This window comes from Taudactylus pleione, unplaced genomic scaffold, assembly GCF_031769625.1.
Source record: "Taudactylus pleione unplaced genomic scaffold, aTauple2 ptg000012l, whole genome shotgun sequence".
NCBI lineage: Eukaryota > Metazoa > Chordata > Amphibia > Anura > Myobatrachidae > Taudactylus > Taudactylus pleione.
Window position 1 is genome coordinate 18,053,738 of NW_028284415.1, and position 19,137 is coordinate 18,072,874.

Below are 19,137 nucleotides of genomic sequence, written 5' to 3' on the forward strand. Positions count from 1 at the left end.
ATAGACCCTGGAGAAGAACCCGGCGCATCATCTGATTCCTCTGATGATGCATCTGAATTTACATGCTGAGCAGACTGATAACAAGATAACATCCGCTTATGCTGCTTAGTGACTACCGGTCTGCTCGCAACAGCCGACTGAGCCATACTCTGACTTGAGTAGGCATAAACATCCATCCAGGAAGGATGTATAGGAAGGACAAACATAGTATGCTGAAACTGCTGTGGGTATCCTATTAAAGAGGGGCAGCTTGGGAGTAACATCCACTAGCTGCATCACCACCTGAGACAAGGAGGACACCCAAGATGGCTCCTGTACAGGGGCTGGTTGACTGGACTGGTGAGGTGGTTCTTTATAACAGACAGCACACAAACCATCCTGTATAAAGTCCTGAGGGGACAAGCCTTCCAACAGGATTTACCTGAAACCAGCACAGGGGCCTCAACCTCCTGTTACCTTTATAATTGATATGTCAAAAGGTAAAGGGTAACAATGCAGTGTAATGTGACAGCCTTCACAAATAACTAGTAAATGTGAAGTACAAAGAAAAAACCCCACCACTTGTAACAGAGGGCTGAGGAGAAAACACAGTGATAGTTATAACTGACAGTCAGAAATAAAAGGCAGTATCAACACAGCAGCTAGCAAAAAATCACATACAATGCATATGTAAATGAGTTGCAATGAGCTCTGAATCAACTACTCAAATCTTGGTAGGATATAGAGCACTGTATACCCTACCCAAGGGAGAGGTATAAAGGGAGACTGACCTAAAACCTCCTGAGACCAAACCGCTTCAGCAGAGCACCGATAGTGGGCTGTGAGCATCGCATATGCACAAGGGGGGTGGGACGCGGGAAAACCTTTGATGGATCTGCTTCTGAGTCAGGAGAGGAGCTGCCGGGGGACAGCCTACCTCTCCTAAGCTGCGTCAACCGGCCGGGTACGCTGGTCTCATGGTAGCAGAAGCATCTGCTGCTGATCCCCAGCGTCAGACGATAAGGCCACGGTGGTCTAGTGAGGGAGCGGACAGCCCAGGATCTCACTGCAACGGCTTCCAGTGCATCTCCAGTGCCTGAAGCGAGGACTGCTGTGCACGATTGCCCATAAGCGAGAACATCTCCATGCGTCCAGTTGCTAGCATGCAGGGGCGTATCTACCCATTGGCCAGGATGGCACTCGCCAGGGGCGCCGGTCGAAGGGGGGGCGCCGCCCGGTGGTGCTATTCGCAACCAGGGGGCAGATACTACCCTACTCATGTACACATCTGCAGAGCCGGATTACCCACTATGCAACTGCCTAGGTCCCGGAGCCGGCAAACCCTAATGATGCTGCCTGCTGCAACAATCAGCGGGGAGGAGAAATTCCGGCAGCAGGTGTATACTAGTTACCTGGGGGCTCTAATTCACCATGACTGGCCCTCCCCTGGGACCTTCTGCAAAGATCTGTCCCACACTTTCCTTCTCAGTTGCTGCTCAGGGAGCTTCCTTCATAAGCGCCCGGCGCTGCGCCTCGCTCAGAGCAGCACATTGGATCCCCGGAGGCCTCCATCACAGTCACCCCTCACTGAGCCAATGGTATCTGCATATCATGGTGAGATGATGACATCACACCACTGCCACCTGTCCAAAGAGCGCAGCCAAAGTGAGGAAAGAAAGGTACGTTTGCTTCCTTTTTTCAGGGACGCTGGAGGAGCACAGTAGACAAAGTAGTCACACAAGGGGAGGGGGGAATAAAAGGCAAATCTGGGAAAAGGTAGCACAGTAAGGACAGTGAGGTCATGGGTACAATACAGTATATATGTCCATATGAGGGGAGGATGAATAGCACAACAAGAAACATACAGAGAGAGTGATATGTGTGTATATAACATATATATATATATATATATATATATATATATATATATATTTATACATACACACACAGAGTCAAATAGTGTGTGACAAATACATTTATAGCCAGTGGTTCGTTCTCGTACAGAGGGGGCCCCAAGCCACTATCTCACATAGGGCCCCAAACAGTCTTAACCTGGCTCTGGTAAGATGTGAAATGACTGAGCAGTGAGCACTGCACACCGTGATCGCACGCACCACTGTGACTCCGTGCTGACTGTTCCAAGTTCTAGCAATGCGCCTGCGCTGCTGTCTAACTGTCAGTATCCCCACACAACTGTTTGCCAGAAAACTTTCTGTAACCCTGGCTGTCTCAAGAATGTGGGATGGGAGAGCTGTGTGATGTAGGTAGAGCTGGGGAGAGGGCTTTGTGATGGGGGAAAGCTATGAGAGGGGTAGGGGGGGCACCAGTCCCTTATTTTGCCAGTGGCGCTCCGACCCCTAGATACACCCCTGCTAGCATGCTCTGCCGTGACCACCGAAATCACCAGAGCCGTAACTGATGTGGCCCAGCGAAGATAGACGGAGACGCTCAGCACTGTTAACTCTATAACATAGAAATAAAATAAAACAAAATTAAAGCTTGGGACTGCCTGAGCAGTCTCCCTGTTAAAAAGGTGCGTCTGAATCCTGCCGCACCAAACTCAAAACTGAATGCCTGTGGCCAGGGGTGGGGTATACGCCGGAATGCATGATGAACACCGCAAAGGACCGCTCTCTCTGTCCCTTTTCGATGGAGAGCCATCCGGGTCTATGACCCAGAGGTTCCTCTAGTGTCCTTCAGAGGTGGTGCTGGGAAAGATCCGACTGGATCCCTCTCACAGCACTTTCCCGAGAGAAGCCCATAGGCTTCTATAGGGTAATGCTATCAGGAAGATGGCGTTACCCACCGCAACCAAGCCCCAGAGTGCATCGCATTTTGGGGATTGGTGCGTATGATGAAATGCAGTCAAACCCACATTTTGGGGGTTTGACAGCATTTCTACCTTTGCTGCATCCCACCCAAAGTGAGTGTTGTGCTAAACTGCTGTTTTGTGAGCTGGACAGTAGGGGGTATATTTACTAAAGTCCTGATTTTTAGAAGTGGAGATGTAGCCCATAGCAACCAATCAGATTCTACTTCTAGCACCTTCTAGAAGATAATAGCCAGAATCTATTTGGTTGCTATGGACAACATCACCACTTCTACAAACCTGCTTTTTAGTAAATATACCCCTAGGTCCTTCCAGCTGTAGAAAGGGAAGTATTCTGTGCAGTTAGAACTGGACACATATTAGAGAAATAGAAAGAAATAAATGCAACTTACAGAAAACACAAAACATTCCCCAGTGCCGAAAAAAGTGGCCACTTGCCCACAGCATTTTCTCCTTTCATTCCAGTCGGAAGAGAGATAGGCCCCGCACACCTGTGAGATTGAGAGATGTCATTTTATACATTTTGCTGTTGTAATGAAACTATTAACTGTAGGTCCTAGAAGGCAGTGGCGTAACTATGGGGCGGTCGAGAAGGGCACGTGCCCTGGACTCCCATCAGACCAGCGGCGCAGGGGAGGGCCACCGACCGCAGCCCAGGACAGTGGTTTCAAGTCAGTGTAGTGCCGTACACTCATACAACCTGGCAGTGGTATGTTTGTTTTAGCAGCCAATGAGAGTCAGACAGACTCACTGGCTGCTGCACCCACATCTGGAGCCAGGCTGGAGCTTACTCATGAGTTCCGCCTTCCGGCTCCCGCAGTGGGTGATGGGAGAGACGTCATGATGTCTCTTCCATAGTGCCGAGTGGGAGCAGCTGACAGCGGTGGGCGCAGGAGTGGGGATTCAGGTAAGTGTTGTGTATTTTTTTTTCTCTGTTCTATATATGTAAGGGGCACTGTATACGCGGGACTACTACTGGAGGCATTGTATAAGAGGCATTATATAAGCAGGACCACTACTAGGGGCATTGTATAAGAGGCACTGCATAGGGGGACCACTACTGGGAACAATGTATAAGGGGCACTGCATAAAGGGGACCACTACTGGGGGCACTGCATAGGGGGACCACTACTGGGGGCACTGCGTAGGGCGGACCACTACTGGTCTTGTATAAGTCGCACTACTGGGTAGGTACTGTATATGGGGCACTACTGGGTAGGCACTGTATAAGGGGCACTGCATAGGGGGGACCACTACTGGGAGCACTGTATAAGGTGCACTACATAGGTGGGACCACTACAGGGGGCACTACTGGATAGGCACTGTATAAGGGGCACTGCATAGATGGGACCACTACTGGGGGCTTTCTATAAGGGGCACTGCATAGGGGGGCCACTACTGTGGGGCAGTGTATAAGGGGCACTGCATAGGGGGCACCACTAGGGGGGGCACTCTATAAGGGGCACTAGATAGGGGGATCACTACTGGGGGCACTGCATAGGGGGGACCACTACTGGGGGCCCTGTATAAGGGGCACTACTGGGAGCCTCGTATAAGGGGCACTACTGTGGGCACTGCATAGGGGGAAACACTACTGAGGGCCCTGTATAAGTGGCACTACTGGGGGCAGTGCATAAATGGCTCTGCTACTGGGGACATTGCATTAGGGGCACTACTAAAGTGGGCATTGCAAAAGGGGCACTACTACTGGGGGCATTAAGGTGCATATGGAATCGAAATAAATGTTCCCAGAGTCCCGAGAAACGGTGGTGTGTCATCTTGACACTCCCCCATTTTCCAATGTCCACGCTCCTTGTGGCATGTGGCCACACCCACTTTTTCATTGTGCACATACTTTACTCCAGTTTTTTTTAACTTGCCCTTGGTTCCAAATACCCTAGTTACGTCACTGCTAGAAGCATGGTAGAATAACTGACAATAGGAAACTCAAGTGTTCAAATAAATATATATAGAACCATACAGCACTGGCAAGCAACATATCTATGGTGCACAGAAAAAATAGCTGCTTCTAAAATAGAGATAACTGCAAATCAGCAAAGAATAAGAAAAATACAAGAGAATCACTGATAATATGCTAATAGTTCAAACACAAAGGCCTATGTATTAATTGTCACCAGTGCTGTATTACCGATAGGCACTGGCCAATGGTCCCTGCACCTTTAACCACTTGCCTGGCATGGTCACATCAGATGAGACCACACCGAGGAGCTGTAAGGGCATGGTATGACAGTCTGAAGTGTCCTAAGGACACTCCCCGTGGCAATACTGCATAGATTCTGGCTCCAGTGTGCCATTCTAGGCACCCTGCTAGCCAGATGAGGATGGCAGAAAAAAACTCTGAGGGCCAGACCAAATGATACAGAGGGCCTTGTACGTCATCCCTGACATAAACCATAGATATCAGATTCACATTACAATTTATCTCTTAAAAGTTCATCTTCTGTCAGCGGTCAGTTTGTAAAAAATTATCGGTGCAACCTACATACTGTTTATTAAAATTCTTGGTTGGTAAAATTAAAAATGTATACGGAGATAATTTGCGAGAGGGGCCCCGAGATTTCTACTGCCTAGGGGCATCCACAGGGTTTAATCCCGCACTGATAATCGTGCTAAAATTATTAATGGTCCGTATCGCAATGGATATTTTAATTTGTAGGGGCAGTCTATGCAAAACATGCGCTCGCTCTTTGTGGTGTAAGGACGCCTCTATGTCTTAGCGGGCAAGGTCTTATTGTGCTCGCAAAGACGCCCCCTTGACACTCGCAACAAACGTCATCTCTGGGAAATTAGGATTAATCGGGACCATCGGGAGCCATCGGGGCTGCTCCCAGCACTTAAGGTAGACCTAGCCTCCCGCAAGCAGTGCGAGCAGTTCATGGAAAAATCATCCAAGTCACATGTTCAATGACGCTACTTTGCTAATTATGCACACCCATTAAACTCCGTTCTGACGGTCGGGCACACCTGCGTTCGCACATCCACTCCCCCGTTCACAAGCACCTTCCCCTGTTACCACCCACAAACGGCACTATCTGTCACTCAAAATAACGGCTCGACTGCGGGCTACGGGCGAGCACTTTCCCATCGCACTGACTGGTTCGCGCACGCGCATTGCAAATTATACGCATGCGCAGATTGAGAAAAATCGCTCAATGTGAGCGAACGCAGCATAGTGAACGGGTCTGAATCAGGCCCTAAGTGTAACACGCAGGGACAACAGTAGCCATAACCGCTGTTCCTGCAAGTTACATCACTGGCATGGGGGAATCTTACACTCTGCATGTGCACAGTTTCAGATTTGGGAGCCGGCTGCCATGAGAGGTTTCAGAAGATCCCTCTCCTGCGAATATGCCTCTGTAGGCATAAAGCAGTTTATGCCATCTGAGGACGGGATGGTGTAAACCAGCAGGGTACATAGGGGTCAGATCATAGCCCCTATTGATAATAATGAGGGCTGCGATCTGCAGCACTAATGAGCCTTCTGCAGGAGATTTCTGAAATCTCCTGCATTAGGTATTAGTACATAGCGGTAATACATAACGGTAATGCATAACATCATTTTATGAAAAAACACCTTGATAAATATGTATATACTTTATCTTGCTGTAATTAGAGCAATATGTATTAGAATAATACAATATAGTTAACAAATAGTATTATTTTATTAAGATCATGATTACTGTTATATCTTATGGCAGTGTCATAATTATTATCAATGTTTCTTTTGCATATTTCTTGTAGAATATACAACTGGTCTGTAATGGTAAAAAGCACCCTGGACATGAGGTTCCCCTTAAGCAATCTTGTCTATTATAATTAATGATGACCTACCATTAAAGTAGATGATATAAGAAATCTGATGGGAGTTACCATGCATTTATCATAAAATAAAGATATTTATATAATACACAAATGATGTTAATATACAGTATGTATAAATTCCTGTAGGTAATATCTGTACAGAGTATTCTCATGCAATCACTGCAACATACCTTCCAACATTGTCCTGGAGGAAGTCAGAATAAATTATACACTATGGCACTAAAGTAAAAGGTCATCCCCAACCTCCCCTCCACCCTTGAATTTCCGACTCTCATCGATGATGTCCTTGCTCACCATTGTGAACAGGAACATACCTCCAAACTTCTCACAAGTTGAGACACAAGTGCCGACTTACAGGATTCGGACGGTCCTTTAAAATTGGAGTTCCTGCTAAAGTTGTGGCAGTTGAAAATCGGGCTGCAGTGTTTAATAGAAGAACACGGCATAATGCACATCCTATTGTAAATTATTCCAGATAAGAAGTAGAGAGTCCATTATGACGCAGGTACTACCAAGTGAAAGTTAGTACCACTTTATTGAAATGACTTAAAATGTATTAAAAGTTCATCACAAGTATGGACAAATGTTTCTGATGTCACAGTGGTAAAAAGGAATACATCAACTTGTATTTTGCATGTGGAAAGATTGCATAAAGCTATTACGCGTTTCACAGGTGCGCTGTCCTCAGACTTGGTTATGCCGGTGTTTTTAGTAAATTTCCTTATTGGTACAAGAACCACTGTGTGCTCAGATTTAGATAGCCGCATCCTCTCTGTATGCAGACCAAAGGCCATATATGCCAAATACAAGGTGATGTATTCCTATTTACCACTGTGACATCAGAGCCAATCATCCATACTTGATGATTATTTAAGCAATTTCAATTAAGTGGTGCTAATTTTCATTTGGTAGAACCTGCGCCATAAGGGCTCTCTACTTCCGAATTCACCAAGAGGGGTTCTGGATCTCTATTTCCTCTAAATGGCGGCAATCACGACCATCTATTATATAAGTTTTTTTAAATTTGAGGGAGTGGATCCCTTTCTTCCACAGATATTTGAAGTCACCTTAGCTATCTATTCTGTGTTCTATATGAAAGTCATGGAACGCCTCAAAGAATTCCAATAGACCTATGTTTTACTATAGGGGTATATTATTTTTATTCTATTCCTTCAAATATGCTGTCACTTTACAAGTAATTCATAACAATATCAGACTATAGCAGCAACGTACAGTGCATCCGGAAAGTATTTCGCAACGCTCCACTTTTTGCACATTTTGTTATGTTACAGCCTTAGGGCCTGATTCAGAGCCGCTCGTAAGCGGCCGCTCGTTCGCTCTGAGCGATGTCCGCACAACTGCACATGCGTATTGGTCGTAATGCGCATGCGCAAACCAGTCATTGCGGTCGGAAATCGTGCGCTCGCAAAACAGCAAGGGGCTGCTAATTTGATTGACAGAATGTACCGTTTGTGGGTGGTAACAGGAGAAGGTGCTTGAAAACGGGGGAGTGGAGATCCGAACGCAGGCGTGCCTAACGGTCAAAAAGGCGTTTAATGGGAGTGCATAATTAGTAAAGGAGCATCATCGACCACGTCACTTGGTTATCTTTTAGCCTGAACTGCTCGCAGTGATAGCGGTAAGAAAAACCTACCACAAGCACTGCGAGCAGTTCAGATGCCTTTCGATGTACCCAATTAATCTAATAAATACCGGAGATGACGTGTGATGCGAAAGGCAAAGGGGCGTCTTTACAAAATAGCGAGCGCATTTTTCGTTAGCTCGCTCAGACATAGAGGCGTCAACAAACCGCAAAGAGCGAGCACTCAATTTAAATAGCCGGCCCCTTTTTTGGAACGACCGTCCGCAAATAGCGTCCGGCTCTGAATCAGGCCCTTATTCCAAAATTTAATAAATTAAAATTTGTCCTCAAAATTCTACACACAATACCCCATAAGGGTAAAAAGTTTTTTTTGAGATTTTTGCAAATTTTATAAAAAAAAACTCTAAGAAATCACATGTACATAAGTATTCACAAGCTTTGCTCAATACTTTGTTGATGCACCTTTGGCATTAATTACAGCCTCAAGTCTTTTTGAATATGATGCCCCAAGCTTGGCACACCTATCTTTGGGCAGTTTCGCCCATTCCTCTTTGCAGCACCTCTCAAGCGCCATCAGGTTGGATGGGAAGCGTCGGTGCACAGCCATTTTCAGATTTCTCCAGAGATGTTCAATTGGATTCAAGTCTGGGCTCTGGCTGGGCCACTCAAGGACATTCACTCCTTTGATATCTTGGCTGTGTGCTTAGGGTCGTTGTCCTGCTGAAAGATGAACCATCGCCCCAGTCTGAGGTCAAGAGCGCTCTGGAGCAGGTTTTCATAAAGTATGTCTCTGTACATTGCTGCATTCATCTTTCCCTTTATCCTGACTAGTCTCCCAGTTCCTGCCACTGAAAAACATTCACACAGCATGATGCTGCCATCACCATGCTTTACTGTAGGGATGGTATTGGCCTGGTGATGAGCGGTGCCTGGTTTCCTCCAAACATAACGCCTGGCATTCACGCCAAAGAGTTCAATCTTTGTCTCATCATGGTCTGAGAGTCCTTCAGGTGCATTTTAGCAAACTCCAGGTGGGCTGCCATGTGCTTTTTACTAAGGAGTGGCTTCTGTCTGGCCACTTTAACATACAGGCCTGATTGGTGGATTGCTGCAGAGATGGTTGTCCTTCTGGAAGGTTCTCCTCTCTCCACAGAGGAATGCTGTAGCTCTGACAGAGTGACTATCGGGTTCTTGGTCACCTCCCTGACTAGGGCCCTTCTCCCCCGATCGCTCAGTTTAGATGGCCGGCCAACTCTAGGAGGAGTCCTGGTGGTTTCGAACTTCTTCCATTTACGGATGATGGAGGCTGCTGTGCTCATTGGGACCTTCAAAGGAGAAAATATTTTTCTGTACCCTTCCCCAGATTTGTGCCTTGAGACAATCCTGTCTCGGAGGTCTACAGACAATTCCTTGGACTTCATACTTGGTTTGTCCTCTGATATGCACTGTCAAGTGTGGGACCTTATATAGACAGGTGTATGCCTTTCAAAATCATGTCCAATCAACTGCATTTACCACAGGTGGGCTCCATTTAAACTGTAGGAACATCTCAAGGATGATCAGTGGAAACAGGATGCACCTGAGCTAAATTTTGAGCTTCATGGCAAAGGCCGTGGATACTTATGTACATGTGATTTCTTAGTGGTTTTTTTTATTAAATTTGCAAAAATCTCGAAAAAAAACTTTTTACACGTTGTCATTATGGGGTATTGTGTGTAGAATTTTGAGTACAAAAATTAATGTATTTCATTTTGGAATAAGGCTGTAACATAACAAAATGTGGAAACAGTGAAGCATTGTGAATACTTTCCGGATGCACTGCATAGGCTAGTAATTACCAAGGGATCAGATGCCCCATGCCAGCAGTTCATGGCATGTATACATACATTAGCAATAAAAATAATATACAGCATAAAAGTACATATCTATAATATTCTCAACTCGATTGGTGATCCATGTAACCTTTTCATCTTGCATACATATGTTGTCACAGTCCTAATTTAGTGGATGTATTTTTCTGAATCTGGCACAAAAGAAAAAGGCTGTATTACCAGTAGCAACCAGTGAGGTTCCTAAGGAAAGATTAAATTGTGTCAAGACCTTGTCAGAACCTTGCTCGCTACATAACGCAAATTATCTGGGTAGGATAACTTCGCTAATTTTTACTTGCACTCCATAGAACTGCAAACAAAAATGAGCAAGGTTTCCCCTCCTGTAATTAGCTGCGATTCATCTTGGGCTTAATTGAATCTGCCCTTAAATGTTTAGAAAATGAAAACCATTGTCTGATTGGTTACTATGGGTAACAACATATTGTATATTATATATTAAATATTACCTCGTTTGCAGTTGTTTTGATGAGCAGGACAGAAGGTTCAGACCCTTCACAATGTGAATAAAATCTGCAACCAGAGAGAGAATATTAGGTTTACACATTTCTACCTTGCTATACAGTCAGGTGCATAAATATTGGGACATTGACAGAATTTTCATATTTTGGCCTCTATTCACCACCACAATGGCTTTGAAATGAAACAAACAAGATGTGCTTTAACTGCAGACTTTCAGATTTAATTTGAGGGTAATTACATCCAAATCAGGTGAACGATGTAGGAATTACAACGGTTTCTATATGTGCCTCCCACTTTTTAAGGGGCCAAAAGTAATGGGACAAACTAAAGAATCCTAAATCTAACTTTCACTTTTTAATACTTTGTTGCAAATCCTTTGCAGGCAATTACAGCCTGAAGTCTGGAACGCATAGACATCACCAGACGCTGGGTTTCATCCCTGGTGATGCTCTGCCAGGCCTCTACTGCAAATGTCTTCAATTCCTGCTTGTTCTTGGGGCATTTTCCCTTCAGTTTTGTCTTCATCAAGTGAAATGCATGCTCAATCGGATTTAGGTCAGGGGATTGACTTGGCCATTGCATAACATTCCACCTTTTAGCCTTAAAAAAACTCTTTGGTTGCTTTTGCAGTATGCTTCGGGTCATTGTCCATCTGCACTGTGAAGCACCGTCCAGTGAGTTCTGGAGCATTTGACTGAATATGAGCATATAATATCGCCCGAAACACTTCAGAATTCATTCTGCTGCTTTTGTCAGCAGTCACATCATCAATAAATACAAGGGAACCAGTTCCATTGGCAGCCATACATGCCCACGCCATGACACTAGCACCACCATGCTTCACTGATGAGGTGGTATGTTTTGGATCATGAGCAGTTCCTTTCCTTCTCCATACTCTTCTCTTCCCATCACTCTGGTACAAGTTCATCTTTGTCTCATCTGTCCATAGGATGTTGTTCCAGAACTGTAATGGCTTTTTTAGATGTTGTTTGGCAAACTCTAATCTGGTCTTCCTGTTTTTGAGGCTCACCAATGGTTTACATCTTGTGGTGAACCCTCTATATTCACTCTTGTGAAGTCTTCTCTTGATTGTTGACTTTGACACATATACACCTAGCTCCTGGAGTGTGTTCTTGATTTGGCCAACTGTTGTGAAGGGGTTTTTCTTCACCATGGAAATAATTCTTCTGTCATCCACCACAGTTGTTTTCCGTGATCTTCCGGGTCTTTTGGTGTTGCTGAGCTCTCCGGTGCGTTCTTTCTTTTTAAGAATGTTCCAAACAGTTGATTTGGCCACACCTAATGTTTTTGCTATCTCTCTGATGGGTTTGTTTTGATTTTTCAGCCTAATGATGGCTTGCTTCACTGATAGTGACAGCTCTTTGGATCTCATATTGAGAGTCGACAGCAACTGATTCCAAATGCAAATGTCACACTTAGAATCAACTCCAGACCTTTTACCTGCTTAATTGATAATGAAATAACGAGGGAATAGCCCACACCTGTCCATGAAATAGCTTTTGAGTTGATAGTCCCATTACTTTTGGCCCCTTAAAAAGTGGGAGGCACATATAGAAACCGTTGTAATTCCTACACCGTTCACCTGATTTGGATGTAATTACCCTTAAATTAAATCTGAAAGTCTGCAGTTAAAGCACATCTTGTTTGTTTCATTTCAAAGCCATTGTGGTGGTGAATAGAGGCCAAAATATGAAAATTCTGTCAATGTCCCAATATTTATGCACCTGACTGTATGTGATTTTACAGGGATTAGATAATATCACTCATTCATTTAAGTATTCATTATCACTTAGATAAATATTGTCCTAGGCGGTCCAAACCCTTGTCTGAGCCAAATGGTTACTTCATGCAGCAGAACTGGGTTTTTCCCAATTTACTATTGTGTATTTTTCAATCTTGCCGACATTCTGGCCACCCCCTTCGGGAGGGAGCAGCCAGGTCAGCATAGCAGGGGGCATAGCCGGCATATTACTTGGCATTTGTTGGCGGATTGGGAGTCATGGTCACGCGATCACGTAATTTTGGCCCTACTCCCGCTACACAATACAGAGATTACCGGCATTGTGAAGCAGGGAGCGGGGTCATGATGACGTGATTCAGCGTGAATCGCTTCATCGGCCAATCCCGCTTGTATTATAACTGTGGGAGGTCCGGAGAGATCGGCAGCCGCCAGGAGGCTTGTTTGCCTTTCCGGGGAGCTGAGAGCGGCACCCGGTTTTCGGGAGGCTCCCGGCAAAATCGGGATGGTAGGCAAGTATGGTCTATTTATATAATGCCACCATATTATTCAGTACTGTACAAAGAATATTTGATAGATAGATAGATAGATAGATAGATAGATAGATAGATAGATAGATAGATAGATAGATAGATATTTGCAAGAGATCAAGCCAAGAGAGACATGTCTTTCTTCAAGTAATCATTCCAATACTGCCACAATAAAATATACAGTATATACTCGTATTACTTATTCAACAAATGATTATTGTCAAAGTACCAATAATATTGGGTAATATATACTAACATTAAATACAATTCTACAATAACTGAAATAATTTGCTCTGATAATTTAAATTGCTTTTGCTCATTTCATGTAGTAGCAAACACCATAGCACAGTCGAGACAGCCATTTAATGGCATTAACTGGTAATTCATGAGAATATCTAACAATTCAGTAGTTCCTAGTGACACTTCTAAGATATCATGTATGAAGTGCCTCAATGCAGCAGAGGTTTCTGGGTAGCTTACAAATATATGAGTATTAAAATTATAGAGAAAAATAGAGCAGCACATATCCCCAATTTCTTACCACATAGAGCTTTCAGCTCTCTGATAGATACAAGTAATTTTAGGATTTATTCAACTGTTTTCTTTCAAGTTTGACTTTTATACCCCTGCATAAATTATAGGGAAAAAATAGCAGATGTTTTTGGAGTGGTGAACAAGACTAGCACGTTCACTGCGTGCTTGTACTGCCCCCCTATGGAATCATAGAAAATTACAGTACTACAAAGAAAATTTTACTTGTTGATTTCAAAAAGCTCAAAACAGCATTTTGTGAATACTGTAACTGGTAACATAAAATCTGCCAATTTTCTATTTTATTCCTCTAATATGGAATATATATTTTGTGTTTTACATCCATTTGTTTTTCAGGTTTCTCTCATGATTGTTAATTGTCAGGACATTTGCTGTTAGTACACCATTACATTATTGTCCATAGATAAATAAAAAAACACTCTAGATCAGTTAAAATATGATACGACAGTACACATGCTTTCACCATAGCAATGGTTTAGTATGTGAATAAGGAATAGAAGCCCCTTTTTTCAAACCTACAGTACTCGTTTTATGATCTAGCAGCTACTACTTCCATTTTCTAATACAACCATCTTTATACCATTAGAGTTACATAAATGTGGTGCCAGTAAGATTTATTGTCATGCTGCATTTTGCCTTTAATAAAACAGCAAATTGCTGTTTCATAACCCAATGGCAAAATTGATAAATTACTATTAGATAAGTAATTTACAGATTGTACAGGTTAGTAACTTTACCTCTGCAAACTATAGCCATGCTCCAGTGTCGAGAACAAAAGGAGAGGGGGGTACAGCGAGAACCGTTCTGGAATCCATGACCACACCACCCTCATTTCCTGGGCTGTGACAATTTCAGAGCTGAAATTTGCTATGTCTACAGACATATGAGCCGGGTGCCTGTAAGAATACATAACTTCATTATCACAGCAAGTATCACATACTGACTCCGGGTTGTGGCAATACTAATAAACATTAAAGACATCTTGTTGGCATTTCAAGAGTAGCGACAATCATTACATTGTGGTAAACCCCCTGTTAGTGTATGGGTAGAACTGTAGCCAAGGCAGCTAATACAACCTTTATGGGCACTGTAGCATACCGGGCCCCACCGTTTGACTACATATTCATTTATACACACAACAATCATGAGATCTCATAAATATGATAATTGAGTGGTTTGGTAGTTAAAAGGATTTTACCATAAAAAAAACAAAACACAAATTTTTAAATTTTTATTTCATTATTTGAATTCTTTCCTTACTTGCCGTCAATATTAGATATCTATCTATCTATCTATCTATCTATCTATCTATCTATCTATCTATCTATCTATCTATCTATCTATAAATCAAGGTACGCAATGTTTCGAATGAAAGACATTGTTAAAGTGCACAATTGCATTAGGGCCTGATTTAGAGCTGGACGCAAAGGTGAGTACACACATAGATTGAGTGACTGTTTGCTATTCCCACATGCATATATAAGCCTCACTGCGCATGCGAGTGACAGGTTGTGAGCATTTGGGAGTGGTGATGAGGGATGATCTGAAAAACGCAGGTGTGTCTGTCCATTTGAACGCCATTTCATGGGTGTGTATAAATTAATTGACCACTGTGATTGCATACGCAGCTCTGCGTGTCAGAATACCGCCCAAGTCTGAGGCAGGTCTGACTAGATGGCTGCTCGATGTGCGTTGATGTTACCGATATTTACGCAGGTAAGCGATATCGTACTCCTAGGGCATCCTTATGCTCAGGTAAACTTTGCAAACAGCATATTTTTGTAGCTGTGATGCATACGACATCGCAGCTGCGATCGCATTAGCGTGCATCTCTGAATCGGGCCCTTAATTCATATTAACATATACATAAATTAGCTATAGGAAGAAAACACTTGGTTTGTGGGCCCCAATTTAAATATACTGTGTCCGTTCCCTCACAGACTGAGCAGGAATTTTAGTAATAGAGATCAATAGGCCTTACAAAAAGTAAATGGCCCCAACTGTAAGATCATTGCCAGGATTTGGCACATATACTCCATGGAATATATGACCAGCATATTGTGTACTTTGTCCCAGAGCTTTACCAAAACATGGAAACTTTGAACTTAACACTTTTCCATCCCCTCAGCGTTTAGCTGACGTTTCTTCCCAGATTTTCTGTTTCTGGATATGGACCTGTTCCTAAGTAACATCACCTGTACTCTATGCGGGATGTCTGGGATGGGTCCAATGGTCATTCTATACACACACACACACACACACACACACACACACACACACACACACACACACACACACCACACACACACACACACACACACACACACACACACACACACACACACACACACACACACACACACACTCCCCCCCTTCTTTTCTTTCTTTTGCTCCCCTTTTCTGTGCTTCTCCTATTACATGAATGGCCACTCCATTATTTCACATACTTTTTTCTCTTCTTTACCCTCTGATTTCACAAAAAAATACATCTGGATCATTGTAACTCATCATCTCATGATGCTCTTGTACTGCTTGTGATTATTATTGTCATCTCTATTGCTTATTATGGATCTCTGCGTAGGTTATTTACATATTGCCTCTCATCCACTGAATAAAATATAATTTAAAGTAAATGGCCTAAATCAGAGGTTCCCAAACGTGGTCCACAAGTCCAGGTTTTAAGGATATCCATGCAGATGACTTAATTAGTACCTCAGTCAATTTGATTTAACCACCTGTGCTCAACAGGACGGCAACAGAAATCTTGGGGACCTATACACACATTTTTGGGGGCCTCCATTCCTTCCTAGTAGATACGTACATGCGAATACCATAACACCGAAGATAAGTGCAATACTGTAATTGTTCACACCTGAACTCATACAATCATTGTGTCAACCACACAATGAGAATTCACAATATATACCACACTGTGCTCCCAATTCACAATATAAGCCACACTGTGCTCCCAATTCACAATATAAGCCACACTGTGCTCCCAATTCACAAAATAAGCCACAATGTGTCCCCAAAACACATTATATATTCTACACTGTGCCCCCACTCACAATATATACAACACTGTTTCCCAATTCACAATATTAGTCATAATGCACCTGCAGACATTGGTTCTGGCCTTACATATACTATAAAAAGGGATATTTCCAAAACGAAAGTTCTTCTTACTTTAAAGAGTGCCTTGCATATAGCTCTACATTTATTCACATAATAGCATCTCTTGCCTAAATTTAAATGCATGTTTGCAGCCTGCTCACCCATTTTACTGCTAGGCAGCTCTGTTTACAGAGGGAAAACATATGTACAGTTTGATTACTGTACATACATGCCCACCCCCTCAGTGGTTGCTCTGTGACCTATCATACACGTCACAGAGCTCTTATTTTCCGCATTGCTCCGGTCGTGGAGGGTGGGCTGTGTGGAGGTGGACACACAGACAGCCACTGCTCTGTAGCCTCCTGACTTCCATCTTTTTTTTGCCTTACTTGTTGGTGCTCTGAGCGCTCCTCGCCGCCAGACTCCTCCTCCCTCCATCGGCCCCCTCCTTCCCAGGAGTCTTACTTGCCTGGTGGGTACTGGACTTCCTGTAGCGTGTGCTGCTGGGAAATGCAGCCTATAATGCCACGCTGCAGCAGCACCGAATCTGAATCCCCATCCTAATTGACTGCAGGGGAGGCAAGGTGTGCAGGGCCCCTCAGGAGCTTGGGGCCCGGTACATCTGTACTCTTAGTGCCCCCCCTGTCACTGGGCCTGGTGCTCAACCTTCGATAACTCTAAAATCTGAAGTCTTCGAGTGCCTTGAGGACCGTGTTTGTGAACCTCTGGCCTAAACACACGAATAGACATATCTAGCCCAGTGGCTGAAATGTGTAAAGCAGGTAACTGACAATAAGTATTCACTGAATGCATGCTCACCTTGGCTGCAAGACAGTGATCCCACTCTGGGACAATGCTTTTCTGTTGGCCATGTGTAGAAGCCAGATCTCCTTGTGGGAAAAGAGTCGTATACTAAACGCTTTCTCTAGCAGCTTCTCCACGCAAACATGCTTGGAAATATTTTTCATAAAGTCCTGAATGTCAGATCTAACATCCTGTCCTTCGAACTCTGCATGGAATTTGTACTGCTTGATCAGTGCTAAAGCAACACGGTACAACACTTTGTTGCCTTCAAGAAGGAAGACATCAAAGACCCTGATCACATATTCAAAAGGCAAATCTCCAAAAATCCACATCATCCAGTCTGAAAAGACCTCTGAAGTATTTTCACAGTGGGTGGCGATGAACTTGTGGCCAGCCTGGCAATACTTCTTGGCCAAGTCACCAAAGGTCATGCTGGAAGCTTCATAGGACAAGAAGCTTTGCTCAATGTAACACTTGTGTGGTTCTGTGCACGAAATTAGGCGGCAGGCCCGTTCAAAGCACTCTGCCTCATCTTCACTGAAATGCATTAAAAGAGCCACCACTGCAGGCAAAGATGGACAATAGGTGATGTCTGGATACTGGTCCCCAATGCATATGAGTATTTTCTTCACAGCTGTTTCTCCTCGAGCACTGAGGAAATACATGGGCATGAGACACCCATCTAAGAATTCTGGCAAGGGGTGATCATTTAGTCCATCATGTCCAAATAACCTTTCAGACACATTGTGGTAAACGGTTGCATTAGGTGTAAATATTTGACAATTTATATTTTTGATGATCTGGTTGTAGGCCTCAGCCCGCAAGGTGTGACTGCCACCCCACATGCCATCTCTTGCCATCTTCTTAAGATCTTTCTGTGAATAAGAAAGCTCCATATGTGTGCGGCTTTGCTGTTCATCCTTAGTCAGAAATTGGTCCCAGTCCACATAGTGGCCGCAGTCAGCATATGAAGTGGTGTCAATATCCCATACATCTGTGTTCGTAGTGAGGATCACAGGGGGAACACAAGAAATGTTCATTTCTATCAATAAGACAAAAAAAAAAAATAACTTAAACAGCAAAATGTATATTTGTATATAATGCACAGGATGAATAAATAACTTAAACAGTGATGTAGAATGTATTAAATTACAACTAACCCCCAATATGTAAATTTTCACATTCGAATCAGAATACAAATGTTCAGTTTTACTCAGACATTCCTTTGCAGTTTTGCTAACAATGTAATGTATTGAGTAGTATTGACTTACATACCAATGACAAGTTGAAATCAATGATTAGAATGCTTCTGCCACTGGACAAAAGCAAATTAGTTTTGTTAACCAACTTATTATGTGGCTGTAAAGGGGTATAATGTCCTCCAGCTTACAATCTGCAACTTTTTTTGGTTCAGGCTTAACAATTAGCATGAATAATGGAAACATATTTGATAACTTGTTCGTGACAGTGTGTGATGTATTATTTAAAATAATACTTTGCAAATGCATGTTCTATGGGCCTGATTCAGCAATAAACGCAAAGGAGAGAACGCACGCACTAGGCCGACATTTTAGCTCTGCGCATGTGTATGCATCGCAGTGCGCGAACTAGCTATTGCGATGGGTACTGCGTTTGCAGAGGCTACGCAGACCCAGAGCACAGTGATTGTCAGAAAGTGCCCTTGATCTTAATATTCTCTGTAACTACCGACCCATCGCTCTCCTCCCTTTTGCCTCCAAACTCGTTGAGCGTATGGTCTACAACTGCCTTAC

The 19,137-nt window shown here is 43.5% G+C and overlaps 1 protein-coding gene across 5 annotated transcripts in view; it reads right to left on the bottom strand.

Moving 5' to 3' along the window:
- Window positions 1-19,137, bottom strand: part of LOC148542502 (TBC1 domain family member 24-like) — a 93,008-nt gene that overhangs the window by 8,422 nt on the left and 65,449 nt on the right. For all 5 annotated transcript variants that reach the window (XM_088468747.1, XM_088468772.1, XM_088468736.1 and 2 more), the window contains 4 exons: window positions 17,381-18,407; window positions 14,185-14,343; window positions 10,594-10,657; window positions 3,202-3,300 (listed from right to left, as the gene is read on the bottom strand). In XM_088468747.1, the coding sequence (XP_088324873.1) occupies window positions 3,202-3,300; window positions 10,594-10,657; window positions 14,185-14,343; window positions 17,381-18,407 (1,349 nt within the window). The remainder of the gene's footprint in view (window positions 1-3,201; window positions 3,301-10,593; window positions 10,658-14,184; window positions 14,344-17,380; window positions 18,408-19,137) is intronic.